Source organism: Rutidosis leptorrhynchoides, chromosome 1 (assembly GCF_046630445.1).
Source record: "Rutidosis leptorrhynchoides isolate AG116_Rl617_1_P2 chromosome 1, CSIRO_AGI_Rlap_v1, whole genome shotgun sequence".
Taxonomy (NCBI): Eukaryota; Viridiplantae; Streptophyta; class Magnoliopsida; order Asterales; family Asteraceae; genus Rutidosis; species Rutidosis leptorrhynchoides.
The window spans coordinates 640923664-640935281 of NC_092333.1; the positions used below are offsets into that span (position 1 = coordinate 640923664).

Consider the following 11618-nt stretch of genomic DNA (forward strand, 5'->3'; position numbering starts at 1 on the left):
GTAAGAAACACCGGGGCATACCATCTCGAGACATTAGATGGAAAACCTGTGAAACGCACTTGACACGCGACATTGTTGAAAAAATGTTATATGTAGCTGGATGGACCTGATCACTCCTATTTATTTTAGCACATTATTTTTTCTATGCATTTTCCGTCCGTTTGGATGTGTCGCGGTTGTAATCATGATTAATGCTAATTAAATATTTACTCGCGCATACTTTTGTTGTTTATTACTTTCTTTTTTGTATGTGGTTCCTGCCTACTTAAGGGGTGTCCTCTAGCCCCCGTGCGGCAGAAGCCTGTTTGGTTACAAGGCTAGACATCAATGGCAGACGAAGGGAATTGATTTTCCCCTAGCCAAGCGCCACGCAGACTAGATGGCTGCCAAGTTGACTTAAAAATACAAGCATTAGTTTGCTTGTGCGTAATTACTCTCGCATTGGTTTGCTTGAGGAACCCTTAAGCATAAAAGCATTGGTTTGTTTTTAGTTGCGTTGCTTACCATACAGCTAAAGTGCACCTCTAGTACATGACAAAGCGATAACGCAGTAGCTTTTGAGTCTAAATTGTTGGTTTATTTTACGCAGTACCTGCGCATACGCATGAGTTTTGGTTAACTATGCGCATGGGCATGCGGTTCATCCTTTGTTTTGATTCGCGATATATAAACAAACTAATACGCTATGCATGCATAACACGATAATATATAAAATTAAGTTATTACATATGACAATAGTTTCAAACGCCTGCCCGACACGGGACTTAGGGCCTAAAAATTGTTTCTACAAATTGACTGCCTAAGCATAGGACTTACGGCGCGAACGATTACAAGCTAAATCTAAAAATTCTCCTTGAGAAACCTATCAATTGGCATATTAGGATCCGCAGCGAATGCGTCTATTAGGGGGATCGGGATGGACTGGATGGCCTGCTCCGCTTCTAGGAGCGCCTCAGCTGTACCCTCTTTCAAATGTTTTCGCACAACTTCAGGGTACGGTAGCATGAGGTCGCAGCCTTTGATCACCTCAAGCATGACCTTGTTATTTTCATGCTTTTTCACCGCATCGACGTAGGCGTTGAACTTTTCGGTGACGGGCCCTGAGTCCATTACCTTCTGCGCGATGACGGGAAGGGAGGTGCGAAGCTTTGACAAGTCTACCTCCGCTAGCTCGCGGCCAGTCACCGCATCGTCCATCTCCCTGCGCACCCTTTCCAGTTCCATCCGTAGGCGCTCCGTCTCCCCCTTAGCCTGGTCAACCGCCCCCACCAACTTGCAGTTCTTTTTCCTTTCCTCAATCAGCACAACTTTTGTCTCCGCCGCAGTCACCTCCACCTCCTTGCGCGCTTCTTCCGCGGCATCCCTGTCTTTTTTGACCTGGTCAACGCCCGCTTGCAGCAGTCCCAACTCTGTTTCTTTCCGCACGGCCACTTGATACAAATTGGTGGAGCGGCGGGCCTGATCCGCAAACATACCAAAGAACATAAGGCCGTTCTGGACGAAGGCATTGAGCGCTTGGTGAAAGGGCAGTGCGGATAGCTGATTGCGGAACTCAGCCGGAAAGATTTGTTGCAGAAACGCAGACTGCTCTGTGGCGTTTTCGGCGGAGGACTGGGTGAGCTGCGCCAGGTTTGCCAATCGGAAGCTACCGGGCGGTGGGACTGGCGTAGAATCAGAGTCAAGGTGTATCGCCCTATCCCTGGACGTGGCGGTAGCCTCCAGTTCCGGATTTGCCTGCGGCGGTGCCTGCTGCGTCTCCTCAATATGCTCTGCATATTAGTAACTTGTTAGTACATGAAGTTAATCGTACGGTGTTTACGAAAGAAAAGAGATGCTTACCGGTGATAGGAGGAGGAAGATCTGTGGATGATGGATCGACTGGGACAAAGTTGTCATTCCGCATGTCCTCCTTTTGTTTAAGAGTTAGCTTCTTCTTCTTCTGCTTAGTTTGGGTGGCTTCGGCAGCCTTGCGCTTGTTGCCCGAGGTGGCAGGTGCTTGCACCTCGTTCTCGCCAGTCTTCTCCTGCTCAAGCAGCTCATTAACATTCTGCTTGCGGAAGGAGATGGCCGCAATCTCCTCTGCGGTAAGCACTTTCTTCATCTTCATCTCTGCAAGAAAATGTGAAATATTAAAACATGTATGTATACGCTAGTGGTTAAATATTCATATGCATTTATGCTATTCCTACCCTTGCCATTCGGCGCGATTATGGTTGGACGCATGTTCTCCCATGGCCAGTGCGCCGATATCCTTCCCAACCGCAGCATAACATTCCCATATGACCGGTGCACAAGCTGTGCGTTAGTGCACTCCGCTAACAGCTTCGTTTCCTTGTCATCAAGGACTGGGGTTTTATTCACGTCCTTAGCCATGCTTTCGCACCAGACAAGTGTTTGCGGAAAGGTGGCTCCCACAACAGATTGGTCAATAAAAAAGAAGGTTTCTTTCCAGTGACCCGCGTTCGATTTGAGGATTTTGGTGAAGTTCTGACGAGCGAAGAAAGTGAACAACGACTTGTGATGATTCGCTAAGCGGTATAGGTGGCAGAACACCTTCACTAAGGGCACCTTGTTGAGTGCAACGCACCACATCTCAAACAGTACAATCTTCCCTATTGCGTAAGGGTGTAATTGACCTAACCCTACGCCAAAATGATCTAAAACGCCTAAAAAGAAGTCGGAAAGAGGCACCCTAAAATTACCATGCTTAAACGCATGCTCATATATAGCTACCTTGTTCTCCGGCGGTTTGTGGGCACGTTGATTAGACTGGGAAGGCACCGGATTATACTGTGCTAGCGGTGGGTATTGTTTAACTAAAGAATCGATATGCTTCTGCTCTATAATAGACACTACACTATCTACATATGTCTCGTTAGCCTTAGTCATTTTCTATAAGTAATCGGAGAGCAACTAACCTTTAGAAGTTGGCCGGAATGTTTGGAATTTGATCGGAATTCAAATAGGCAGCGTATTGAGGAAGCTTGATGCAGAAAAATGGAAATGTGGGAGAAACAGGTCTATTTATAGTGCAACTTGGGGGTCATGGGGTGAAACGGGTTTCATCGTGGCTGTACACGTGTAACGCAGTCAACGATTGATATTTTTTGCAAGCGTGGGCGTCAGTTCGATGTGTCCTGTGTTGAGCGTGTGGCTCACACGCGCCTGCCAAACTACCACTTTACGTCTTGTCAGCCGAATGGGTTTCTGCGACAGTGACAGACATTTAATGACATCGAAACGCACGAGAAAAATTAAATGCTAGCCGTTTTCTTGTTTTTTCTTTTTCGCTTAATAGTTTGATATCATATGTCTAGCGCCATATAACATCAAACTGGGGGGACATAATGATACCGCAACCCGCATGCGCAATACATACGTATGCGGGCACTCGCTGGTATGCGTATGCGTGTACTTTGTATGCAGTATGCGGTATGCGGATTCGTATCGAATGCCTATGTTCCTGGTACGGCGGTTACTTGGTCCCCAAGTAAGTATCTTTTCCATAATTATATCCGTGATTCGGGGAAGTTGGTTATGGAAGAGATTACCATTATCTCGGATGGTTCTAGAATTAGGGTTTGCCTATATATACAAGCCCTTATTATCATTCTAACAATACAACAGCGTTACGTAACAATCATCAATCACACATCTTACGTAACCGGCATCATCTCTCGTCTTCTCAAGGTTAACAGGTTAGTTCTTTCTCGACTAGCACCTACGGCCTTTATATGGGGCCTTCTGATCAACGAACGTTATCGAAGGTGGACTTAATCACTTGGCCACCCCGCCGACATCATCATGTCGGCCAGAGTTATTCACGATAGCCGAACCGGAGAGCCTTGTTCTAAGATCCTTAAACCCCTTTGCGTATTGAACAGACATATTAACCCTATGGTAAAAATATGCATGATCAATACATTTTATCATTTTTCCCTAAAACTCTAAAATAATAATTTTGACTCTAAAACTCTTATAGTAATACATTATTAAAGTAAACCGAAAGAAGCTTTGATAAGACCTAAAAGGAAGAACATTGTAATAGTATCGGTCCCCAACCAATTCCTTTGTGTCAAGAGAATAGATGCTAATAACAAGAAAAAAGCATTGTAAAAGTTTTCGTAAACTTATGCTAAAATAATAAGAACAAAAAAGTTTTTACTGACTGCATATATCTTCCTTTTATAAGGTGTGAATAATGTTCTTGTTGCCAGGATCCTATGCATACTTTTCAGCATAGACTTGAGTAAAAGTTTTAATATTTCTATCACCACAATTGTCATATGTCGCCTTTTCTTCTGTCGTGTTCCTAGTAGAATTAGTCTTGTTGATAGTAGATTCGGTTATATGAACAATTGACCATTGAGTAGATATAAGCGTGATGTATTAATTTGGGGGATTATCACCAAAATGCCCAAATATTTTGGTCCCCCTGCACCAGAGTCCAAAAAAAAAAAAAGTTGACAAAATGCCCTCGCAAGGCGCAAGGTACCTTGCGACCTTGCGTATTTGCGTCTTTTCTAAAAAAATTACGGTTAAATGACACTTTTCAACCTGTCACTCGACACTTTCATCCGACTTCGCAAACACGCAAATAAAGTCACACAGGCGATTCGCAACAACGCAAGTACAAACGCAAACCCTTTTCCATTACTACTACCAGATTCTCCTCCTTCATCATCTCCACCACCACCTAACCCCTCTTGCTACCACCGTGACTTCTTATATAGCCTACAAGGGTTTTCACGAAGTATTAGGGTTTTCACGCAAAAGAAATCGGGTTTTCACGAAGTAATCAAGCAAATAATCAAGGAATCAACCTTGCAACGATGGCGAGCACCCAGGTTAGTGATTACTTTGCTGTTTATGTGTGTGTTATCTGTTTATTTTGGCTTCGATGCGAATTGTATAAATGTGCACACCAACTGCTCGATGAAATGTCTATTCGAGGTGTATTTGTGTTTAACGAAGTACAACCGTTGTTTTATGACATGCAACTATATTTTGGGTTATATGTTCGAGTGAAACATACATTAACTGCTCGTAAAATTATGGAAATTGACCGGACGCAAGACCTAGTTTGCGTGCTTGCGTACCCAAAGCTAGTGGACGCAAGGTTATCTTTGCGTCCTTGCGTGTTCCCGGAAGATTGTCTTTGCGTCCTTGCGATTGTCAATTAAACGGACGCAAGTTTTATCTTGCGTTCTTGCGTCCTGTTACTTTCTGCTGATTTTATTGTTACTTATGCAGGGATTTGTGGAAGGAAAGTTAACGATGAAGAATAAGTTGAGCGTTATAGGGGATGTGAAGAAGGTCATGACTGAGAATCAAATTAAAAAGTTTAAAGAAACGTGTTTCGGTCCATGGTTAGATCTAGAATACTTTGGTAATGATCCCGGGCTTGTACATTGCATGCTCCAACGGAAGAGTGTGCGGCCGGATAGACTAGATAATGTTAAGTACCCCGATGAGCATGAGGATATATGGTTTCATTTCCAGAACAATTTTTCGATTAGATTTGGTCGCCGTGAATTTTGTCTTGTTACGGGTTTTTTGTTTAGTAGCCGGACGGACATGGCACATTACATCCCGAAGAATTATGACGTCCAGACCGCACCTATTAGACGACGTTTATTTAAGGGTTTTAAAGATTCTCAAATGTTTTGATTAGTGATGTTGAAAAGATGCTTTTAAAATCTGATCACAGCCGTATTAGTGACGATGATGTGGTGCGATTAGCAATTATCTTGATTGTAGAGAGAGGTTTTATGGGTATACAAGGGATCCATGTTGTGAATAAAAAGTTTTTATGGCTAGTCGAAGAGTTATCGCGTGTTAATCAGTACCCTTGGGGGTCTCGTATTTGGGAGCCAACTTACGAAGCGGTTAGTGAAGGGTTTGTTATTCGTGAAAGCCAATTAGAGAGTGGAAAGGCGTACACTTTGGCGGGATTTATGTGGGCATTCAAGGTAAATGGTTGAATATTTATTGTTTAATGTTAATATTTAAGATGTAACATAAATTGTTTTTTTATTTGCAGATTTGGATTCTCGAGTCTTACCGTCGTACCATTAAACCGTTTGCAAAAAAGACTGACAAGAATGGAGTACCGAGGGCTCTTTTTTGGAAGCGTTCATCTGCCGAGTCATTTGGAATGTCTGAATACCTTAAACTCCTAGATATTCAGGTTAGTTACATTTTAAAAATGTTAGCCTATCCTAAATTGTTGCATAGTTTATCTGTTATCTGGTTACAGACAGGTTCTGGAATGGGCGCAAGGCATGCCTTGCGTCCCTGCGTGTGTTTTTTTAAGTGGACGTAAGGTGATTCTTGCGTCATTGCGCGTGGACGCAAGAGGTGGAGCTTGCGTCCTTGCGTGTGGTCGCAAGAGCTGTTCTCGACCTTGCGTACAGAGACGCAAGCTTTTCTTTGCGTCTTTGCGTATTCGTTTCTGCTAATATTCTTATTTGATAATTAAATAATTAATTGTAGGATGAGTGTCCCAAGAAAAAGAGACCTTTACGTGGTCTGCAGCCAACTGAAACAGAAAAGAGTTGTCAATGGTGGATTCAGAGTGACGTGTACTTTTGAGGAGGAAAGGTACCAGAAGATGAGATTGAGGATGAGGTGCAGGAAGATGAAGTTGATCCAGTTGATCCAGTTGTTGATGGGTCCCAACAGACACCCCGTGTGCATTCAACAGAAGATGTTCATACAGAGGGCCCCTCACGATGAACACAATTTACATCGTATGTTAGAGTTGTTGACAAAGCGGATGGACAAACAAGAGAAAGAGTTAATTGATTGCAAACAACTTGTTATGCAACACGAAAAACTTTTATCGCAACAACAACAATATCAGGTAGATTGAATTGAATTGATTTATTTATTATTTTTGGTATTAATTGAATATTGATATTGATTTATCCCATTGATTTATTATCTATCTATCTTCTTTATTGTGTTTAGGATGATGATACGTCTTTCAATCGATCTTTGTCTGATAATGAGATTGAAAGGCCTTCTCCAATGCACATTCGACGTGGAATCAGAGAAAGAAAGCCAACTAGTATATTAAGGTCCCCATTCACAACACCTGGGTACAGAAAACCCATTGAGAAGGTACATTTCAGCAAATTTAAAAGGTTGTATGTTAAATTATTGCAGTAAACAATGGCTAAATAATGGTCTTTTCTGTGACTGTTTCAGACGCAAGACATACCTTGCGTCCTTGCGTGTCGCAAGGGTGTTCTTGCATCCTGGCGAGTAGGCACGCAAGGATATTCTTGCGTCCTTGCGTCGGCTTGTCGCAAGGTTGAGTTTGCGTCCTTGCGGATATCTGTTTACTAAATTATCATTTGTTTTTTACTTAGTTGTCAAAAGATTTGGTTGACAAAGTGGAAAGCATGAATGTTGTACGGTTAGGGACTGAAGAAGATCAAGGACAACAACAAATTAATCAGGATGTGGTACCCATGGACACAGATGCAGCAGCAGAGGTGAGTTTTTCTATCGCAAGCAAACATTTGTGTCCTTGCGTCTGCTTTCCTATAGGCGCAAGTCTGTTCTTGCGTCCTTGCGTCTCGATGGTTCCACACACGCAAGAGATTGTTTGCGTCCTTGCGTCTGTTTGTATTAATTTAAATTAACCTTATTTGTTGAATTATTGTAGGTAAGTGTTGATAAGCAGCCTGTTAAAGTGAATAAAAGAAAAAGAAAGGAACAAGACTGGGCTACTGAGGAAGAAATTTGGGGGATGATTGACAGGTTTATAAATGATCAAGGAACTCTCCAACCACCGCCACCTAATGCCTGGAGAGATGGTAGAAAGCATGCAGGCCCAGCAAAAGATCCAAAGACAGTGATTGAGAGCAAGCAAGAGACGCGTTGCATGTTCATCTTTCAAAATGAACAATTCATTTTTATAAATCAAGACTTTTGGCTTCGATTACTGGGATTAAGACATTCTGGTTATTTGGATAACTTGGTAAGTTTGTAAGTTTGTAAGTTTGTTATTCTTTTGTTAATTTTATATATTTTTATACAATTTATTTTATACTAAGGTCACACTGTATATTAACTTGTTATATTTATAACACATTGACGGCTGGGCTACATTTCTTTTGAGATATCGTCAGAGATTTCTCCCCCGAGCCAGTCAAGTTTATGCCACTCCTCAGTTTCCAGCTGAGGTGCTTAAAGCAAGTTCTCGATGGACTATTATGCCACTGGGATTCCTGAACATGTTTGAGAGGTTCAACACTTATTTTAACAATATTCAGAAGGAGGTGGGCACACAGGAAGAATCTACAACAGATGGAGAGGGAATTATTGGCCATAATCCTCCAGATTACATGTATTTAATTGGACTTGGAGACGGAAGTGTTGACCTATATCCATCTTGGGCTGACTGTGATCAGGTAAACACTAGTATATATACAGCATTTGTGTTTCTGGAACAGACGCAAGGACAGTTTTACGTCCTTGTGTCTTTGTTACTGGACGCAAGTTTCTCCTTGCGTCCTTGCGTCTAATAGTCGCAAGGATAATCTTGCGACCTTGCATTTGTTTTAGGTTTTCGCAAGGTTTATCTTGCGTCCTTACGTCATTGTTACCGGACGCATATTTCCCCTTGCGTCCTTGCGTCTCCCGGTCGCAAGGTTAACCTTGCGACCTTGCATATATTTTTGGACCTTCGCAAGGATTATCTTGCGTCCTTGCGTCTGTTGTTTTGTTTTATCCTGTCTGTCTGTCTGTTACAGGTCTTGATCCCAGTACATTTTTATGACGAAGAACATTTCCTGCTGCTTCAGTTGAAGTTAGAAGAAATGAAGGTTTTTGTGTACGACAGTTTACCCGGATGTGTCAGTTCACAAAAACTTGACGCAGTTTTCAAGATTTTGGGTGACAACTTGCCAGTGTACTTGAAGGCGATTGACTATTTTAACAAGATGCAAGACTCCCAAATTGTCGGATACTATGAAAATAAAGAGAGTGTGGAGTTGATGATTGAGCCTGGTCCCATTGTGCCAATGCAGACTGGTGGTCAGGGTGATTGTGAGGTTTGGGTGTGCATACACATGGAGAGGATTATTTATGGAAGGGAGGAGGTTGACAACCTTGGAGATCCTAAAAAGGCAGCAGAGCAGTATAGAAACAGAATGGCAAGGACGTTCTTCCGTGCCCGTTTTGATACACAAGAACCGCCGCCACCAACTCCACCATCAGATATTCAGGTTGATTGATACATTGTAGCTAGTAGGTTGCTGGCCTGTATGTAAATTTTGTGTAAATAGGCAAATTGTATTTGCAACAGTTTTATTTGACTTTACACGCAAGGACGCAAGGCTATGCTTGCGTATGCAAGCATAGCTTTGCGTCCTTGCGTGTGTATATTTTTGACCGTCTTTTGTACGCAAGCAAATTTTGCGTCCTTGCGTGTGCAGATTTTTGTCTATCTTGCGTACGCAAGCAACATCTTGCGTACGCAAGAAACATCTTGCGTACGCAAGCTTAGCCTTGCGTACGCAAATAATGATTTGCGTCCTTGCGTGTCCTGTCCTGTTAAACAAATTACATAAAATAACACAGTAGGTACCTAGAATACAGTAATACATTACAATAAACGAAATCCAACAATACATAAAAAAAATAAAATTGACATAAACTTGCGATAGTGGGTTACTAATTATCGCTCCCTAAGTTGCACGTTGCATAAAACTGAGACTGATATGCCTTAAAAGCTTCAGCATTTGTGGCCTTCTCCTTACCCTTCTTCGATTTTGAGGCCGATGTTTTTACTACCCTTTTAGAAGTTGATTCACCTGTTCGGTCATAAGAAGCTGTGCACGTATCCCTACCATGACCTGGTTCTTTGCAACGAGTGCAAGTTCTTACGGTTTTTTCAGTATCTTCACCCTTTAACGGAATACGTTTTGTACTTTTAGGGCGTCCAGGGGCTCTTTTCTCCTTAATGGGAGGGTTTACAATTTGTAAAATGCCGGGCGACGGATACGACCATTCTGACCGATGGGGTAAAGGAAGGATGTGTTCCAAATACATATTTATATAAGTTTGAGTTGTGAACCAGTGTGATACAAATTTAGTAACATCCTCCACTCCGAAAAGTCGTGCTGCTGCAATAACATGTCCGCAAGGTATCCCCGATAACTGCCACTGCCCACATGAACATACTTTATCGTCGAGATTAACCATTCCATTTTTTCTGCCATCTCGTACTTCTATTAGATTGTTTGTCGATGGAATTGCTTATCATCTTCTAGATTTTCTCGTCCTCTTGCCTAGTTTACGTTCATCATATGGGGTAACCGTTGAAGTAAGACTAACCGACTGGTTGCGATGTTTGAAATACCAATCTTGTACTGAAGCGCGAAAAAACTCAAACAACATGCAAACAGGTAGTTTTCGAGCATGTTTGGATAGTGCGTTAACAGACTCTACACTGTTGCTAGTAAGGTATGAATACCTAACATGTTCAGCTCTACTTCTGGACCATTTGTGGAAACCAACTTGTTCTAAATAATTGTAAGACGCTTTCAATCTTCTTCGAAATACACTAAGATGATCCTCAAAATCCGAGGCACGGTAAGCTTTCACCATTTTCCAATAATGCCATTCAAAATATTTGAATTTGTTAGATTTAGTTTTGATGCTTCCAAACAAATGACGTGCGCAAAAACAGTGAAACGCTTCAGGAAACACAGTTGAAACACCATGTGCTATTGAAGCAGCACGATCAGAAACAAAAGTAAGCTCTGAAATACGATCACTCATACCACAACTCATTAAATAATCTCTTAGGTTGCCTAAGAACCATGACCAAACCTCGTTTGTCTCGCCGCCACTAATTCCATAAGCCAATGGCAGAATTCCATTATTTCCATCCATCGCAACGACAACTAAATTTGTCCCCGAATACCCTGCCTTCAAATGCGCACCATCGACGATGATTACCGGTCGACAATGTTGAACAAATGATCGAACCTACATAGATTTTAGCAGGTCAAAAGTGTTCAATTATAACAAGGTCAATTATAAGTTAAAAATTGAGACAGATTATCGATACTTACAACTATGCCAAGGGAATAGTAACACATCAAAAATCTATCTTCTTTGTCGGTGACTAAATTACTTACGCTTCCCGGGTTGTGGATCCTAATGTTATATAGGTAAAGGGGAAGCATTCGGAACGAGTCTTCAGCACTGCCACGAAGCATTTGTAATGTATGACATTTTGCCCTCCATGCTTGATTGTATGATATGCTGACACCGAACCGGTGTCCTATATCCGCACGTATATCATTTGCTTTGTATTCCCGGTTTGCAGACTTGAAAGAATCCACAAGCATACTACCCAACACCTTTTTGGTAGCATGTTTATTGTTTCCCATAATTAGTGTGCGTGAGCATGTGTGTACGTCATGCAATTTTTTTACCATAAAGTTTTCAGTGTTCCGTATTTTGTAAGCACTAATTTTCCATTCACAATTTGGCAACACACAATTAGCGGTGTATCAAGATTTGTCCGTCTTTACAGGCTTAATTTGGAAGTTTTCTTCAAGACATTTTGTAAATAGAGTGTTTATGAACTCGGC

General features: G+C 41.9%; 2 protein-coding genes across 2 annotated transcripts; both read left to right on the plus strand.

The window, feature by feature from the left end:
* The first annotated feature begins 5684 nt into the window (after positions 1-5684).
* Positions 5685-6746, plus strand: LOC139885703 (uncharacterized). The gene is made up of 3 exons (XM_071869458.1): positions 5685-5972; positions 6044-6190; positions 6496-6746. The coding sequence occupies exons 1-3, from the start codon at positions 5688-5690 to the stop codon at positions 6592-6594; spliced, it is 531 nt and encodes a 176-aa protein (XP_071725559.1). The 5' UTR covers positions 5685-5687; the 3' UTR covers positions 6595-6746.
* On the plus strand, positions 6614-9248 carry LOC139849333 (uncharacterized). Its single transcript, XM_071838996.1, has 6 exons — positions 6614-6865; positions 6973-7125; positions 7377-7502; positions 7676-7990; positions 8142-8423; positions 8766-9248. Exons 1-6 carry the CDS (start codon positions 6614-6616, stop codon positions 9246-9248), a joined length of 1611 nt encoding a protein of 536 aa, XP_071695097.1.
* The last annotated feature ends 2370 nt before the right edge of the window (positions 9249-11618 follow it).

Coding starts and splice junctions, on each gene's coding strand:
- LOC139849333 (XM_071838996.1), top strand. CDS start 6,614: ATGAGATTGAGGATGAGGTGCAGGAAGATGAAGTTGATCCAGTTGATC. Junction 7,503..7,675: donor ACACAGATGCAGCAGCAGAG/GTGAGTTTTTCT, acceptor GAATTATTGTAG/GTAAGTGTTGATAAGCAGCC. Junction 8,424..8,765: donor CTTGGGCTGACTGTGATCAG/GTAAACACTAGT, acceptor TGTCTGTTACAG/GTCTTGATCCCAGTACATTT.
- LOC139885703 (XM_071869458.1), top strand. CDS start 5,688: ATGCTTTTAAAATCTGATCACAGCCGTATTAGTGACGATGATGTGGTG. Junction 5,973..6,043: donor GATTTATGTGGGCATTCAAG/GTAAATGGTTGA, acceptor TTTTATTTGCAG/ATTTGGATTCTCGAGTCTTA. Junction 6,191..6,495: donor TTAAACTCCTAGATATTCAG/GTTAGTTACATT, acceptor AATTAATTGTAG/GATGAGTGTCCCAAGAAAAA.